This window comes from Salvelinus namaycush, chromosome 1 (genome assembly GCF_016432855.1).
Source record: "Salvelinus namaycush isolate Seneca chromosome 1, SaNama_1.0, whole genome shotgun sequence".
NCBI classification, from domain to species: domain Eukaryota; kingdom Metazoa; phylum Chordata; class Actinopteri; order Salmoniformes; family Salmonidae; genus Salvelinus; species Salvelinus namaycush.
The window spans coordinates 66,458,203-66,477,692 of record NC_052307.1 but is presented as its reverse complement, the minus strand read 5'-3'; the positions used below and the strand labels follow the sequence as shown (position 1 = coordinate 66,477,692).

The 19,490-nt window shown below is 44.9% G+C and overlaps 1 protein-coding gene across 1 annotated transcript in view; it reads left to right on the top strand.

Annotated features, from left to right (window-relative positions):
- The window catches only part of LOC120047748 (dual specificity protein phosphatase 22-A-like), a 29,621-nt gene extending 12,952 nt beyond the window's left edge, over positions 1 to 16,669 (top strand). Inside the window, exons 5-7 of the mRNA XM_038993306.1 lie at positions 1,147 to 1,221; positions 1,307 to 1,478; positions 15,342 to 16,669. Coding sequence (XP_038849234.1) covers positions 1,147 to 1,221; positions 1,307 to 1,478; positions 15,342 to 15,542 — 448 coding nt within the window. The 3' untranslated portion in view covers positions 15,543 to 16,669. The remainder of the gene's footprint in view (positions 1 to 1,146; positions 1,222 to 1,306; positions 1,479 to 15,341) is intronic.
- The last annotated feature ends 2,821 nt before the right edge of the window (positions 16,670 to 19,490 follow it).

The window sequence follows — 19,490 nt, the reverse complement described above, 5'->3', positions numbered from 1 at the left end:
TCCTTTGTTATGTCTCTATTTTGGTTTGGTCAGGGCGTGAGTTGGGGTGGGCATTCTATGTTTTTGTTCTATGTTTTATATTTCTATGTGTTTGGCCGAGTGTGGTTCTCAATCAGAGGCAGCTGTCTATCGTTGTCTCTGATTGAGAACCATACTTAGGTAGCCACATCCCACCTGTGTTTTGTGGGTAGTTGTTTTCTGTTTTGTGTGTCTGCACCAGCCAGAACTGTTTCGGTTGTTAGCTTTGTTATTTTTGTTATTTCAGTGTTCATTTAATAAATATGGACACGTACCACGCTGCACCTTGGTCCTCTCCTTCCAACAGCCATTACACTATGATGTGAAAAGTCTCCCAAAAAAAGTATTGTGCTGTTTCTTGCCTTAAGCTGGGCATCAAGTGATAATATATAATTCACAAGTGATAGGCTAATATTGTCACCCATCAGACTATTCTTGATTTAATCTTCTCTTTACATATACTAAATAATATATATGTGAAATTTTGATTTATCATGTACCTGTCTCAAAACAGGGGCCGGGAAAAAATACATGGAATCTATGCACTTAAATAGAGAGTGGAGAACGCTATTCTCGTGGTTCATTTTCATGCCAGCCAGGTAGGCTATACTCCTGTTGTAAAGAGAAGCAATGTGCTTAGTATTAGGGAAGTTGAGAAATAAATATAGTAGGCCTAGCCTATAGAAAGCTGATGTGATCCTCCTATTTTTAATAGAGGCCATCACTCTGTTTTCTCATGCAATTGCATAGAAATGTTGCGCAACATGAGCTCATGGGCTCTCATTCAGTGTTTGATTTAGATTTTCAATAACATTTGCATTGATGTCAGAGTGATTAGAGGGACAATGCTAAGTACCAGGCAGTTGGCAAGTTAGGTAGGCTACTAATGACCATCAGCAGCATCAGAGCTTGGAGAAGCCTAATTACCGTGTCTAAATGGTCACGTGGAATTTGATTGCCATCATGACTCGTGACCGCCAGTGTGGCAGTAATATGGTCATCTTAACAGCCCTAGTCTCACCTATGACAAGACAATCCACATCCTGATATGATCAGTGATACACTTTTTACACTACACTGTTTATTCTGTACTTGTACTTATAAGGCCATGTGTTTTTGTCTTTGCAGGTCACAGCATTTCAAAGAGAGCATCAGGTTCATCCACAAATGTCGTCTAAATGGAGGGGCCTGTCTGGTGCACTGGTACATACACCACCTAACCATAAACCACTAACTTTCTGTTGACCGTACCTGACCCCTCATGACTATGCTCTGTCCCATAATGCAGCCTGGCCGGTGTGTCCCGTAGTACTACCATGGTGGTGGCCTACCTGATGACCGTCACCACCTACAGCTGGGAGGAGTGTCTGTCGGCTGTCAAGGCCGTGCGTTCCTTCGTAGGCCCGAACTATGGCTTCCAACAGCAACTACAGGAGTACCAGATGAACCAAGTCACAGAGGTAGTTACACACACATTGAAACACACACACCCTGTATATCAAATCAAACTTTATTTGCCACATGCGCCGAATACAACAAGTATAGACTTTACCGTGAAATGCTTACTTACAAGCCCTTAACCAACAGTGCAGTTCAAGAAGAAGAAAATAGTTACCAAGTAGGTTAACATAAAAAGTAATAATAAAAAGTAACACAATAAGAATAACAATAATGAGGCTATATACAAGGGGCACCGGTACCGAGTCAGTGTGCAGGGGGTACAGGCTAGTTGAGGTAATTTGTACATGTAGGTGCGGGCGAAGTGACTATGCATAGGTAACAAACAAACAGCGAGTAGCAGCAGTGTACAAGGGGGAGGGGGGGTTCAATGTAAATTGTCCGGTGGCGATTTTTATAAATTGTTCAGCAGTCTAATGGCTTGGGGGTAGAAGTTGTTGAGGAGCGTTTTGGTCCTAGACTTGGTGCTCCGGTACCGATTGCCATGCGGTAGCAGAGAAAACAGTCTATAACTTGGATGACTGGAGTCTCTGACAATTTTATGGTCTTTCCTCTGACACACGTATTATATAGGTCCTGGATGGCAGGAAGCTTGGCCCCAGTGATGTACTGGGCCGTTTGCACTACCCTCTGTAGCGCCTTACGATCAGTTGCCGACAGTTGCCATACCAGGCGGTGATGCAACTGGTCAGGATGCTCTCGATGGTGCAGCTGTAGAAACCTTTGAGGATCTGGGGGCCCATGCCAAATCTTTTCAGTCTTCTGAGGGGGAAAAGGTTTTGTCGTGCCCTCGTCATGACTGTCTTGGTATGTTTGGACCATGATAGTTCGTTGGTGATGTGGAAACCAAGGATCTTGAAACTCTAGACCCCCTCCACTACAGCCCCGTCAATGTTAATGGGGGCCTGTTCGGCCTGCATTTTACTGTAGGCCACGATCAGCTCCTTTGTCTTGCTCACATCAAGGGAGAGGTTGTAGTTCTCTGACCTCCTCCCTATAGGCCGTCTCATCGTTGTCGGTGATCAGGCCTACCACTGTTGTGTCGTCAGCAAACTTAATGATGGTGTTGGAGTCGTGTTTGGCCATGCAGTCGTGGGTGAACAGGGAATACAAGGAGGGGACTAAGTACACACCCCTGAGGGGCCCCACTGTTGAGGATCAGCGTGGCAGACGTATTGTTGCCTACTTTTACCACCTGGGGGCGGCCCTTAATGCTCCAGGGGCGCTGTACAATGGTGACCCTGGCCGTGACCCCACTCCCTGCAGGTGTCTCACGGGGAGTTGGGATATGCAACAAATAACAGGACAAATATAAGCAACCCCCAAATTATTGTTATTATTCTACAGCTTCCCGCAATTCAATGTGGGCAGAAAAACACCCTGTAACACAGCTCAGGCGTAATATTTAGACTTGAATAGTTCAGGCCTATCAACGGTAAACCATTTCAGTGAGTAAGAAGAATGCCAGTTAAGTCCCACCATTTCTCTAACACCCACTCGGAAGCCAAACTCATAGTACAGAGTCACAGGAATGTGTCATCATTCAGCTGCTATCAGTTAATGATGCAGCTGTTTTCTACAAGGCCACTCCTGCCCTGTCAGGTTCATACTTTTGGTTTACTTTCACTTCTGTAGATGGAGGTGGGTCTCTGACAGTAAACCTGGAGCCCATCCTTCCTGGTTGCCTGACTCAACTTTGTATGGCCTACCAGGGATCTTCCTACACTCATCATACTGCTCATTAGCAATCTGGGAGATGATCTCTGTGATGGCTGATGGCTTTCTCTGGACTTGCTGTTATGACCGAGGTGGGTTATGAACCCTCAATGTATTTAGGCAAACAGAAGACAACTAGATCGTGTGTAAACTGTTACTATGTGACTTTCATCTGGGCCACCAGAAATACATAAGTTATTTAATTAGAAGTGCCACCATCATGCATATGAACCGTGACTTCACCCTCCTTCACTCTCATGTCATTAGACCTAGACTAAAGTGTTTGCTGGTTTCAAAGTGAGTATCTGTGTTGTCAGTTTATTTATACCCATCTGCATGTTATTCACACAAGATGTAGTGGGGGGAGAAAATGGCTTTCCTGTTGTGGGGCAGCTATTTCCACACACATCAGACTTCAAACCTGTGAAATGATGTGTGACATACAGACGCACACACACACACACGCACGTTTCTAGACCATGCTGCAAAGAGAGCTGTGTATGGAGGTTGCTGAGAAGGGCTTTGTCTCTGGAACTGGTGTGTGTGTGTAGCATACAGAAGGGGAACTGGAGGGGCTTGCTGAAATTGCATTAGCCTGGTAATAACCATCACGTGACTGTAATTACTGTCAGAGGCTTGCAACATGTCTTCACTGAAGAAAAAAACATTTGTTATTTTCTTATTGTTTGGTTGAGTTGACAGTGATTTTGAGGATCAAAGGGGAAATGGGATTCCTTTCTTCATGCTTTTCCCACGACTGTGTCTTAGAGAGAATTTGCTCTTGTCATCCCAATAGTTTTATCTATAGTGTTATACTGTATATAGAGGTGATCAATTGTATATTTTTTTAATTTCACAACACTTTGCCTAAAACACTGATACAACTAAGGCATGTCTGTTGTTAAAAATGATTATAAATGCATTATTACGTGGGTGTTTTGTTGTGCATAAGGTAAGGTTCAGTAAGTGTGATAGTGTCTTAGGGGTTGTGTCCAGGTCACTGTTCCTTAGTTTGGACTTTGACTTACTTTGAATGGATTCAAAGCAAAGAGGTGTTTTCAAGCAAACAAAACTGAAATTGACATAATTTGTTCCAATTTTGAGTAATCCTTTTCTCATGAATAATTGATCTGGAAGTGAAAACTGGTAAAGGAATGGTGGAGAGTCTGACTCAAAGCTGGGTTTGGGACTCAAGTCTCCTGTCTGTCCTTATCGTGTGTAGTCTAACTGTTCATTGTACCTTCCTTGGTGTGTATTTTTGTAACACAGTGCATATTTTTGTAACACAGTACATTTTCTTGTAGAGAGGTTTGAGTATGTTGTATGGCTGGTTATGGATGGTGGTAATGGGAGTCGCTGTGACACCTGACGGTTGTGTGGGAGGAAACATACTTCACAGTGACACACCTGATGTCACGACTTCCACCAAAGGTGGCTCCTCTTCCTGTTCGGGTGGTGCTCGGCGGTCGTCGTCGCCGGCCTACTAGCTGCCACCAATCCATTTTTCCTTTTTGTTTGTGTCTGTCTGTATTGTTTACACCTGTGTCTGATTAGTTGATTTCGGTGGGTATATTTACCTCCGCTGCCTGCTAGTCTTTGTGCGGGATTGTTTTCTGTGGTTACGTTAGTAGGGGTGCGTGTCTGCACCACAGGGTTTCTTTTCTCTCGGCAGTTGTGCCGTTTGGTATTGAGTTTAGTAGCAGAGGTTTCTCCTCCGTGTGTATGCGCTTTATTTCCCTGTGTGTGTGGCAACCTCGTTTGGGCGTGTTTCAGTCCCATGTTGTAGTTGTGTTGGGAATGCTCATTAAACTATTTTGCCACTGGGAATTCCTTGCTCTCCTCCTCCTGATTCCTGCACCTCCCTCCGTTAGGAGGCACGTGACACCTGAACAAAACTCTTCTCTTTTACCAGACATGGGAACTGTCTTGGTTCATCTGGAAATCCTGAATTTATGATAGGAAGTCTGTAACACTATTTTGTATATAACATTAAAATGATACTGTATTTCATGATTACTCAACTAATGTAAATAATGTACCACTAGTTTGTTAACCTATACATTACTGTAATAAATTATAGGTAATTTATAAGAAAATGACTAAATAAATACACATTGCATTGATACTAGTAGCCACCCACCACTCCATCCAACACCTGTCTACCAGAAGCCCATGATGTGATGTTCAACACCTGTCTACCAGAAGCCCATGATGTGATGTTCAACACCTGTCTACCAGAAGCCCATGATGTGATGTACAACACCTGTCTACCAGAGGCCCATGATGTGATGTTCAACACCTGTCTACCAGAAGCCCATGATGTGATGTTCAACACCTGTCTACCAGAAGCCCATGATGTGATGTTCAACACCTGTCTACCAGAAGCCCATGATGTGATGTTCAACACCTGTCTACCAGAAGCCCATGATGTGATGTACAACACCTGTCTACCAGAGGCCCATGATGTGATGTTCAACACCTGTCTACCAGAAGCCCATGATGTGATGTTCAACACCTGTCTACCAGAAGCCCATGTTGAGCTGTTCAACTCCTGTCTACCAGAAGCCCATGATGTGATGTTCAACACCTGTCTACCAGAAGCCCATGATGTGATGTCCAACACCTGTCTACCAGAAGCCCATGTGATGTCCAACACCTGTCTACCAGAAGCCCATGATGTGATGTTCAACACCTGTCTACCAGAAGCCCATGATGTGATGTCCAACACCTGTCTACCAGAAGCCCATGATGTGATGTCCAACACCTGTCTACCAGAAGCCCATGATGTGATGTCCAACACCTGTCTACCAGAAGCCCGTGATGTTCAACACCTGTCTACCAGAAGCCCATGATGTGATGTCCAACACCTGTCTACCAGAAGCCCATGATGTGATGTTCAACACCTGTCTACCAGAAGCCCGTGATGTGATGTCCAACACCTGTCTACCAGAAGCCCATGTGATGTTCAACACCTGTCTACCAGAAGCCCATGATGTGATGTCCAACACCTGTCTACCAGAAGCCCATGATGTGATGTCCAACACCTGTCTACCAGAAGCCCATGATGTGATGTCCAACACCTGTCTACCAGAAGCCCATGATGTGATGTCCAACACCTGTCTACCAGAAGCCCATGATGTGATGTCCAACACCTGTCTACCAGAAGCCCATGATGTGATGTTCAACACCTGTCTACCAGAAGCCCATGATGTGATGTTCAACACCTGTCTACCAGAGGCCCATGATGTGATGTCCAACACCTGTCTACCAGAGGCCCATGATGTGATGTTCAACACCTGTCTACCAGAAGCCCATGATGTGATGTTCAACACCTGTCTACCAGAAGCCCATGTTGAGCTGTTCAACTCCTGTCTACCAGAAGCCCGTGATGTGATGTTCAACACCTGTCTACCAGAAGCCCATGATGTGATGTTCAACACCTGTCTACCAGAAGCCCATGATGTGATGTCCAACACCTGTCTACCAGAAGCCCATGTGATGTCCAACACCTGTCTACCAGAAGCCCATGATGTGATGTTCAACACCTGTCTACCAGAAGCCCATGATGTGATGTCCAACACCTGTCTACCAGAAGCCCATGATGTGATGTCCAACACCTGTCTACCAGAAGCCCATGATGTGATGTCCAACACCTGTCTACCAGAAGCCCGTGATGTTCAACACCTGTCTACCAGAAGCCCATGATGTGATGTCCAACACCTGTCTACCAGAAGCCCATGATGTGATGTTCAACACCTGTCTACCAGAAGCCCATGATGTGATGTCCAACACCTGTCTACCAGAAGCCCATGTGATGTTCAACACCTGTCTACCAGAAGCCCATGATGTGATGTCCAACACCTGTCTACCAGGAGCCCATGATGTGATGTCCAACACCTGTCTACCAGAAGCCCATGATGTGATGTCCAACACCTGTCTACCAGAAGCCCATGATGTGATGTCCAACACCTGTCTACCAGAAGCCCATGATGTGATGTTCAACACCTGTCTACCAGAAGCCCATGATGTGATGTTCAACACCTGTCTACCAGAGGCCCATGATGTGATGTCCAACACCTGTCTACCAGAAGCCCATGATGTGATGTCCAACACCTGTCTACCAGAAGCCCATGATGTGATGTTCAACACCTGTCTACCAGAAGCCCATGATGTGATGTTCAACACCTGTCTACCAGAAGCTCACGATGTGCTGTTCAACACCTGTCTATCAGAAGCCCATGTGATGTCCAACACCTGTCTACCAGAAGCCTGTGATGTGATGTCCAACACCTGTCTACCAGAAGCCTGTGATGTCCAACACCTGTCTACCAGAAGCCCATGATGTGATGTCCAACACCTGTCTACCAGAAGCCTGTGATGTCCAACACCTGTCTACCAGAAGCCCATGATGTGATGTCCAACACCTGTCTACCAGAAGCCTGTGATGTCCAACACCTGTCTACCAGAAGCCCATGATGTGATGTCCAACACCTGTCTACCAGAAGCCCGTGATGTTCAACACCTGTCTACCAGAAGCCCGTGATGTGATGTTCAACACCTGTCTACCAGAAGCCCATGATGTGATGTTCAACACCTGTCTACCAGAAGCCCATGATGTGATGTTCAACACCTGTCTACCAGAAGCCCATGATGTGATGTACAACACCTGTCTACCAGAAGCCCATGATGTGATGTTCAACACCTGTCTACCAGAAGCCCATGATGTGATGTCCAACACCTGTCTACCAGAAGCCCATGTGATCTCCAACACCTGTCTACCAGAAGCCCATGATGTGATGTTCAACACCTGTCTACCAGAAGCCCATGATGTGATGTCCAACACCTGTCTACCAGAAGCCCATGATGTGATGTCCAACACATGTCTACCAGAAGCCCATGATGTGCTGTTCAACACCTGTCTACCAGAAGCTCACGATGTGCTGTTCAACACCTGTCTACCAGAAGCCCATGTGATGTCCAACACCTGTCTACCAGAAGCCCATGATGTGATGTCCAACACATGTCTACCAGAAGCCCATGATGTGATGTCCAACACCTGTCTACCAGAAGCCTGTGATGTGATGTCCAACACCTGTCTACCAGAAGCCTGTGATGTCCAACACCTGTCTACCAGAAGCCCATGATGTGATGTCCAACACCTGTCTACCAGAAGCCCGTGATGTCCAACACCTGTCTACCAGAAGCCCATGATGTGATGTCCAACACCTGTCTACCAGAAGCCTGTGATGTTCAACACCTGTCTACCAGAAGCCCGTGATGTGATGTCCAACACCTGTCTACCAGAAGCCCATGATGTGATGTCCAACACCTGTCTACCAGAAGCCCGTGATGTGATGTCCAACACCTGTCTACCAGAAGCCCGTGATGTCCAACACCTGTCTACCAGAAGCCCATGAGGTGATGTCCAACACCTGTCTACCAGAAGCCCGTGATGTTCAACACATGTCTACCAGAAGCCTGTGATGTGATGTTCAACATCTGTCTACCAGAAGCCCATGATGTGATGTCCAACACCTGTCTACCAGAAGCCCATGATGTGATGTTCAACACCTGTCTACCAGAAGCCCATGTGATGTCCAACACCTGTCTACCAGAAGCCCATGATGTGATGTCCAACACCTGTCTACCAGAAGCCCATGATGTGATGTCCAACACCTGTCTACCAGAAGCACGTGATGTGATGTCCAACACCTGTCTATCAGAAGCCCGTGATGTTCAACACCTGTCTACCAGAAGCCCGTGATGTTCAACACCTGTCTACCAGAAGCCCGTGAGGTGATGTCCAACACCTGTCTACCAGAAGCCCATGATGTTCAACACCTGTCTACCAGAAGCACATGATGTTCAACACCTGTCTACCAGAAGCCCGTGAGGTGATGTCCAACACCTGTCTACCAGAAGCCTGTGATGTTCAACACCTGTCTACCAGAAGCCCGTGATGTGATGTTCAACACCTGTCTACCAGAAGCCCATGATGTGATGTTCCGTTGTTTTAAATGTCAGCCATGTCTTCCCACAGCACAGCTGAGAACTACACGGATCAATCCCACTGTCCTGTGTGGAAGTCTGACCCAAAAGAGCATAAACTGCACTATACTCGGCTGGTCTTACAAGGACATCCATGTTTGATGTGTTCGGTGAGGGGTAGCAATGTTCATGTCAGAACAATAATATGTCCAACTGTGTGGTTGTTTTGATTTCTCACTGCATTTCCAAAATGTTCATAAATGATGTCTATAGATCCAGCGGTGTGGAACACATCTAAGCTGCATAACCTTGATTAGTGAACACACAGGTGCCAAAAGAATGTGACAACTGAAGCGAAAAGAATGTTTAGGTTCATTAGGCTCACACTAGTGTGAACATTTTATTTGTCTCTTTATAATCTACAGTTCCCTCTTTGTATTCATATATCGTTACTGAAATGGAACATAATTCCATATATTACTTTCAGAGACACTTTCAGTTCGTCCTATTTCGCAATATATATGGTGTTACACAACAAATTATTAGATGTTTATTTCCTGGATTCCCTCCAGAAACCGCAGATCTGGATGGTCTGTTGGACTTGTTGACCTAAATGGTTAGAGCTTTACTGGAAGGGCAAGATGGAGCATGTCCCACAGGCTGTGGTTCCACTGTGGTAAAAGGAGGGCTGGGTAATGTTCAATTAACGTATGGTGTGTCACACTTACAGAATCACCAGGACTGACATAGAAATAGAACACATATGAATAGAAGGAATAAAAAACAATATCGGTCAAATACAATTTCTTGTGTATTTGTATTTATTATGGATCCCCATTAGCTACTGCCAAGGCAGCTAATGAAGATGGCGCCGGAGGGTAGGGCTGCCGTCTTATCGGCTCTTAAACAACCATGCTATTTTATTTTTTGCGTTGTTCGTTACTTGTTTTGTACATAATGCTGCTGCTACCTTCTCTTATGACCGAAAAGAGCTTCTGGACATCAAAACTGGGATTACTCACCTCAAATTGGACGAGCAGTTTTTCTTCAGTAAGTCGGACCCGAGGGATATACTACGGACACCCGACCAGGCCCAGATCCCCGTGATTCGCTGGAAAAGGAAATGTAGGTTTCGCGGAAAGAGATCAGGATGCATTGTGAGGATCAGGCGATGACTGGATAATCTGCCCTTGCCTTCCACTCTGCTAGCTAACGTTAAATCGCTGGAAAATAAATGGGATGAACTGAAAGCACGTATATCCTACCAACGGGACATTCAAACCTGTAATATCTTATGTTTCACCGAGTCGTGGCTAAATGACGACATTAAGAACATACAGCTGGCGGGTTATACACTCTATTGGCAGGACAGAACCACAGCCTCTGGTAAGACACGGGCGGGGGCCTGTGCATATTTGTAAACAATAGCTGGTGCACGATATCTAAGGAAGTCTCAGGGTTTTGCTCGCCTGAGGTAGAGTATCTCATGATAAGCTGTAGACCACACTATCTACCTAGAGAGTTTTCATCTGTATTTTTCGTAGCTATCTACAGACCGAGGCTGGCACTAAAACCGCACTCAATTAGCTGTATTCCGCCAAAAAGCAAACAGGAAAACGCTCATCCAGAGATTGCGCTTCTAGTGGCCGGGGACTTTAATGCAGGGAAACTGAAATCAGTTTTACCTAATTTCTATCCGCATGTTAAATGTGCAACCAGAGGGGAAAAAATCGAGACCACCTTTACTCCACACACAGAGACGCGTACCAAGCTCTCCCTCACTCTCCATTTGGCAAATCTGACCATAACTCTATCCTCCTGATCCCTGCTTATAAGCAAAAATTTAAGCAGGAAGCACCAGTAACTCGATCTATAAAAAAGTGGTCAGATGAAGCAGATGCTAAACTACAGGACTGTTTTGCTAGCACAGACTGGAATATGTTCCGTGATTCTTCCGATGGCATTGAGGAGTACACCACATCAGTCACTGGCTTTATCAATAAGTGCATTGAGGACATCGTCACGACAAAAGTGCAAGACACTTACCTGAACTGAAACCTGGAGATCATGTACGACTCCGAGACATCACTATAGGAACCTGGATACAGCAAGGGTGTGTGCAGAGAGAAGTTGCACCGCGATCCTATGAGATCCAAACAGAGCATGGATCACAACTGAGACGAAACAGAGTGGATCTAAGGCTGGAGCCATTCACTCAAGGGACTGAGGATCATCAGGAGGATACTGCTGAAGCGTCAAATGAAATGGAAATGGACAATTCAGTCAGAACACCCTGACTGACAATGAACGCTGTCCAACTGTTTCAGGAAGCACTTCAGCAGAACGACCAAAAAGGACTGTCAGAGCCCCTGAAAGGCTTATTGAGAATTGCAAAAAAAAAATACAAAAAAGGGGCACCTGGACTGAATGTTTTGTTTATGTGAAAAGAAATAGAGCCACAATAGAGTATTGTTGGACAGCACTAAGCTAAGGACCCTGGGACTAAACGCCTCCCTCTGCAATTGGATCTTGGACTTCCTGACGGGCCGCCCCCAGGTGGTAAGGGTAGGTAACAACACATCCGCCACGCTGATCCTCAACATGGGGAACTCTCAGGGGTACATGCTCAGTCCCCTCCTGTACTCCCTGTTCACTCATGACTGCACGGCCAGGCACGACTCCAACACCATCATTAAGTTTGCCGATGACACAACAGTGGTAGGCCTGATCACTGACAACGATGAGACAGCCTATAGGGAGGAGGTCAGAGACCTGACCGTGTGGTGCAAGGACAACAACCATTCCATCAACGTGATCAAGACAAAGAAGATGATTGTGGACTACAGGACCAAGCACGCCCCCATTCTCATCGACGGGGCTGTAGTGGAGCAGGTTGAGAGCTTCAAGTTCCTTGGCATCCACATCAACAACAAACTAACATGGTCCAAGCACACCAAGACAGTCGTGAAGAGGGCACGACAAAACCTATTCCCCCTCAGGAGACTGAAAAGATTTGACATGGGTCCTCAGATCCTCAAAAGGTTTGACAGCTGCACCATCGAGAGCATCCTGACGGGTTGCATCACTGCCTGGTATGGCAACTGCTCGGCCTCCGACCGCAAGGCACTACAGAGGGTAGTGTGTACGGACCAGTACATCACTGGGGCCAAGCTTCCTGCCATCCAGTACCTAGGCGTTACGGAAGAGCTGGGCTTTACGGAAGAGTGGCCATTGCTTAAAGAAAAAATAAGCAAACACATTTGGTGTTCGCCAAAAGGCATGTGGGAGACTCCCCAAACATATGGAAGAAGGTACTCTGGTCAGATGAGACTAAAATTGAGTTTTTTGGCCATCAAGGAAAACCCAAAATCTCTCATCACCCCGAGAAAACCATCCCCACAGTGAAGCATGGTGGTGGCAGCATCATGTTGGGGGGATGTTTTTCATCGGCAGGGACTGGTCAGAATTGAAGGAATGATGGATGGTGCTAAATACAGGGAAATTCTTGAGGGAAACCGGTTTGTCTTCCAGAGATTTGAGACTGGGACGGAGGTTCACCTTCCAGCAGAACAATGACTCTAAGCATACTGCTAAAGCAACACTCGAGTAGTTTAAGGGGAAACATTTAAATGTCTTGTAATGGCCTATGTAACTGATGTGAAATGGCTAGCTAGTTAGCGGGGTGCACGCTAATAGCGTTTCAATCAGTGACGTCACTCGCTGTGAGACCTTGAAGTAGTTGTTCCCCTTGCTCTGCAAGGGCCGTGGCTTTTGTGGAGCGATGGGTAACGATGCTTTGTGGGTGTCAGTTGTTGATGTGTGCAGAGGGTCCCTGGTTTGAGCCCAGGTAGAGGGACGGAAGCAAAACTGTTATACCTAGTCAAAGCCCAGACCTCAGTCCAATTGAGAATCTGTGGTATGACTTAAAGATGGCTGTACACCAGCTGGAACCCATCCAACTTGAAGGAGCTGGAGCAGTTTTGCCTTGAAGAATGGGCAAAAATCCCAGTGGCTAGATGTGCCAAGCTTATAGAGACATATCCCAAGAGACTTGCAGCTGTAATTGTTGCAAAAGGTGGCTCTACAAAGTATTGACTTTGGGGGGGTGAATAGTTATGCACGCTCAAGTTTTCAGTTTTTTGTTTTATTTCTTGTTTGTTTCACCCCAAAAATATTTTGCATCTTCAAAATGGTAGGCATGTTGTGTAAATCAAATTATACAAACCCCCCCAAAATATATATTTTAATTCCAGGTTTTAAGGCAACAAAATAGGAAAAATGCCAAGGGGCCAACATGAAAACTTTCACAAGGCACTGTACTGCTGCTCTTTAATTATTTGTTATTCTTATCTCTTACTTTTTTAGGGATTTTCTTAAAACTGCATTGTTGGTTAATGGCTTGTAAGTAAGCATTTCACTGTAAGGTCTACACCTGTTTTATTCGGCACATGTGACAAATAATATTTGATTTGATTTGATTAACTCATCCTGGCGTCCAGAAAAATTAAGGCAGTTTATACAATTTTAAAAACATTACAATACATTTACTGTGTGCCCTCAGGCCCCTACTCCACCACTACCACGTATATACAGTACAAAATCCATGTACACGTGTGTGTATAGTGCGTATGCTATCGTGTGTGTATGCATGTGTCTGTGCCTATGTTTGTGTTGCGTCACAGTGCCCGCTGTTCCATAAGGTATTTTTTAAATCTGTTTTTAAATCTAATTTTACTGCTTGCATGAGTTACTTGATGTGGAATAGGGTTCCATGTAGTCATGGCTCTATTTAGTACTGTGTGCCTTCCATAGTCTGTTCTGGACTTGGGGACTGTGAAGAGACCGCTTGTGGCATGTCTTGTGGGGTATGCATGGGTGTCCGAGCTGTGCGCCAGTAGTTCGAACAGACAGCTCGAGGCATTCAACATGTCAACACCTCTCATAAATACAAGCAGTGATGAAGTCAATCTCTCCTCCATTTTGAGCCAGGAGAGATTGACATGCATATTATTAATATTATCACTCTGTGTACATCCAAGGGCCAGCCGTGCTGCCCTGTTCTGAACCAATTGCAATTTTCCTAAGTTCTTTTTTGTAAAGTGTACTTTTCTACAAGCTTCAATGGAATTGGGTGACATCACTTGCACAGTCACTACAATCGAGGTTGGTCCTAGATCTGTTTTTGCTTGAGAGCCCGTAGCTACTGTGTGAGCAGGAATGTCAGAGGAGGAGTGACGGAAGTGGAGGCAGGTTCCTGGTAAAGCTCTGATTCAGAGCTAGCTTTCTCCACCCCTTCCTCAGCTCTCACTGGTCCCTATGTGGGCCCACTGACTGCTGGGCTAAAGACCTGGGACTTCTGCCAGGGGTTTCCCACCCAACCCCTGCTGCCTCCTCGAGGCCCTCTAACCAGTACTAATCCCTGTGTACCGTTAAACCCAGACACTGGGCCATTATAGAGGACATTGTCTGTGTAAGGATATGATACTTACAGTCCTCATAGAAGGTCACATCTCATCTTGAGATCAGCATGTGTAACTTGAATTTTCACAAGTTACACATGCAATGACATCAATGCATGATTTACGTGCACAGAATTCAAGTTGGGATCAAGCCCAGAAGCAATGTTGTTAAAGCCAGAGTGAGTCTGTTGGGGGCACAGCTGTTGGACCTCTTATGGCTCTCTGAGCTGCCGAGGAAAGTCCCTCGTTTTCAGGAATGTCTGCTGTCCGTTTGCCAACCACACACAGAGATTGATCTAGAGATAAATTGCTTAGATTGTAGCTGCCTCTATCTACATCTATCACCATCTACTGGGAAGGGAAAGAAACCAAGAGAAAGTGTGGTAAACTACACCACAATAGAAAAATAACTTCTCACCCACACACTCTGCTCTGACGCCAGAACACTCTGCTCTGACGCCAGAACACTCTGCTCTGACGCCAGAACACTCTGCTCTGACTCCAGAACACTCTGCTCTGACTCCAGAACACTCTGCTCTGACGCCAGAACACTCTGCTCTGACGCCAGAACACTCTGCTCTGACTCCAGAACACTCTGCTCTGACTCCAGAACACTCTGCTCTGACATCCCATCCTTGGGGGACCATAGAACACTAATTGATCTGAACCACCAAACATGGTCTTTTCTGTCTTTCTCTCCAGTACCGGGCGTGGCTGCGGGCCAGTTTCCGCCACAGTCCCTTCAAGGACCAGGAGCAGGTGGGAGCGCTGCTGAACCAGTACATAGAGCAGCAGCAGCAGGAGAACCAGAGGAGAGGAGGGGACCAGGGCTGGATGAACCAGGCCTCCAGTGTCTACCCTCTACCCTACAATGCCTACAACGGCTCTGGGGGCAACAGATGAGCCAAGGGGCCGCGAGTCTCCCTGGTCCCACCAACCTCCAGCTCAGGCCTGCCTGTTGAGTGAGACAATGTCCCAATCCCTAGGCACTTAGATCTGAAAGGATCTGATGGGTGTAAGTAGGGCCAGGGGTTTCTCTTGACCAAGACATTCTCCAGAGCCTAGTCCTCCTAAGCAATATGGGAATAGCTCCACCCCACCCTCTGATAGACTAGGTGGAATTGTCACCTTATTGCCTGTAACTATTTCGTACTTGCAGGTCCCAAGTGCATAGGGGTATTGTCTAACTGACTCTCTCACCACTGCACTACCTCCCATGTCCCTCGCCACTAAACTGACCTTAGTACAGCCTGATCAGGAGCTCTGATGCTCACTGAAGCCTTAGTCCAAACACCTCCACACCTCAACACCTTGACCTTACAGCCACATACTACCATGAGGATTCACCTGTCCTATAACCTCGCCTCAACTCATCTCTAAACCCAACGGGTCAACTTTTAAGGCCAAACAGGTAAAGAAGTGTAGGACTAGCATTTTTTTGTTGTAATCATCTGCCTAAGACCTATAACGAGGTCCTGGTTAGGTTACATGATCAGGAAAAAGTCCTACACCTAACATTACATTTTAATAAATTATTATTAATATGTTTATCAATATGTTATTACATGGTACCATGATTACATCATGTTAAATGCAGTCCGCTGGTTAGATGGAAGATCTGATTGGTGTTGAAGGTTGAATGGACATATGAATGAACATAAGATGCTCTCCGCCCTAATTCAAGCTGATCCAGCTACTGTATACCTGCATGTGATAAAGCTTTAAATAACAGCAGCTTTGCCATAGAAAATGAATGCTTCGTTCCAGTTCGTAAAATGAAGAATCATTACAGCCCAAAGTCATAATATGGGGTCTTCCTAAAATCTACCGTAAATCTTCTTTGGAAATTTGCTTATCAGAAGTTATAAATATTATTTTAGTTTTAGGGAATTTTTAAGATCTTTGTTAAATGTTTAGTGGTACAAATGATGTTGTATCATAGTTTATGTATCTGCTTTATTAATATTAAAATGTACACTTTCATTGTTTGCCAAAAAATATATGCTAATAAATACTATTATGAAGCCAAAGCAGCATATTGAGACTGAAACAACCTTACAACAATTGTATAAGGCTGGCTACAAACCAAAGTATTATCAAATCATAACAAAACTAATGTGTGTTTGTGTGTGTGTATGTGCAGAGATAGAGAGAGCTTGTGCTTGAAAGTGTATGGTACCAGAGCATCAGCTCTTGGACCAACAGGCTCTGCAACAGCTTCTATCCCCATGCCATAATACTGCTAAATAGCCATAAGACTGCTAAATTGTCAGACTCATCCCAAACCATCTCAATTTGGTTGAGGTTGGGGGGTTGTGGAGGCCAGGTCATCTGATGCAGCACTCCATCACTCTCTTTCTTGGTCAGATAGCCCTTACACAGCCTGGAGGTGTGTTTTGTCATTGTCCTGTTTAAAAACAAATGATAGTCCCACTAAGCCCAAACCAGATGGGATGACGTATCGCTGTAGAATGCTGTGGTAGCCATGCTGGTTAAGTGTGCCTTGAATTCTAAATAAATCACAGACAGTGTCACCAGCAAAGCATCCCCACACCATAGACCTCCTCCTCCATGCTTTACGGTGGGAAATACACATGTGGAGATTGTCCGTTCACCCACACAGCGTCTCACAAAGACACGGTGGTTGGAACTAAAAATCTCCAATTTAGACTCAAGACCAAAGGACAGATTTCCACCGGTCTAATGTCCATTGTTCGTGTTTCTTGGCCCAAGCAAGTCTCTTCTTCTTATTGATGTCCTTCTTATTGATGTTCTTTAGTAGTTGTTTCTTTGCAACAATTCGACCATGAAGGCCTGATTCACACAGTCTCCTCTGAACAGTTGTTACTTGAACTCTGTGAAGCATTTATTTGGGCTGCAATTTCTGAGGCTGGTAACTCTAAAGAACTTATCCTCTGCAGCAGAGGTAACTCTGGGTCTTCCATTCCTATGGACTTGGTCTTTTACCAAATAGGGCTATCTTCTGTATACTACCCCCACCCCCCCTTGTCACAACACAACTGATTGGCTAAAACACATTAAGAAGGAAAGAAATTCCACAAATGTACTTTTAAGAAGGCACACCTGTTAATTAAAATGCATTCCAGGTGACTACCTCATGAAGATGGTTGAGAGAATGCCAAGCATGTGCAAAGCTGTCAAGGCAAAAGGTGGCTATTTGAAGAATATAAAATATATTTCGATTTGTTTAACACTTTTGTGGTTACTACATGATTCCATATGTGTTATTTCATAGTTTTGATGTCTTCACTATTATTCTACAATGTAGAAAATAGTAAAAATAAAGAAAAACCCTTGAATGAGTAGGTGTTCTAAAACTTTTGACCGGTAGTGTATATATATATATATATATATATATATATATACACACACACACACACACACACACACACTTTTACACATCATATGCTGCTGCCACTATGTTGTTTATGTTCTTATTATCTATGCTGATGTCTAGTCACTTTACCCTGCCTTCATGTAGAAAGTCTACACCCCCTTGGACTTTTTTCACACTTTGTTGTGTCAGTGCTTTAGAGCAGGGTTTCCCAAACTCGGTTCTGCACCCCTCCCTCCTCAGGTGCACATTTTGTTTTTTGCCCTAGCACTACACAGCTGATTCAAATAACCAACTCATCATCAAGCTTTGATGATTTGAATCAAAATCAAATGTGTACCCAGGGGGGCAGAGCCGAGATTGGGAAATGCTGCTTTTTAATCGCTTTGGTACATTAAGAGGTCAAAGACGTGGGCATGGGCCCTGTAAGGAAACTGTGTCGAATGAAGCCCGGGTCATCGTCATTGACCATGTGGCAAACAGAGGCCTTACCATGGCAGAGGCTGCCAAATTAGTTCACCCCGATCTAAAAAGATCAACTGTCAATTTGATAATGAGAACATTTCATCAAGAAAACCTGTAAGTCTACAGGATATGCACTATGCATATTACCATTACATTTATAGTAAATGACATTATAATGCATTTAAATTCACAAAACATGTTACAGTATTCTTACAGTATGATCTATTGACAGTATACTCTGTTCTATCCTCAGAATCACAATATCATATTGTAACTATACTGTAAAAGTAACTAACCAAAATATATTTTAAGAGGGTGCTTGATGCTGCTGTGAACAATCACAAGTATATCTTTGTTGATGAAGCGGACTTCAACCTGGCCAAAACTCGACTCCGTGGGCGGAACATCGGCCAACTGGCGACCATCCAAGTGCCTGGACAACGTGGGGGAAACAGCTATCTCTGAAGATGTTGTGGTCGGACATCGGCCATTACTTGCAAAGCTCATTGTGTTTCTCAATCAAATTGAGCAGGCCTGTCAAGGTGAAGGGTCATTGTGTGGGACAATGCTAGGTTCCACCATGCAGAGGTGGTTCAGGCATGGTTTCGGGCCCATCCCCGATTCGTGATGCCATACCTGCCCCATACTCTCTATTCTTTTAACCCTATTGAGGATTTTCAATTGGGTTGAAAATCCTCAATAGGATTGAAGGTCGAAGCTGTACGATCGCCATCCCCATGAGCTTGCCAACCTCCTTCTGGCCATGGATGAGGCATGTTATGACATCAATGCAGACCAAATTTCAAGCTTGTATTCGCCATGCCAAAAGCTTTTTCCCGTGGTGCATGAACAATGAGGACATTCACTGTGATGTGGATGAATTTATGGCCAAATGCTCAAGACAGGCTTGATACAAATGAATGCGAGCTAAACGTTATGTTTTATTTTCATCGATTTAATTTGTTTCATTTAATTTCTTACATTTTATTAGAGACAGTACACCTATATTGCATTTTTTTTATATGTTGCAT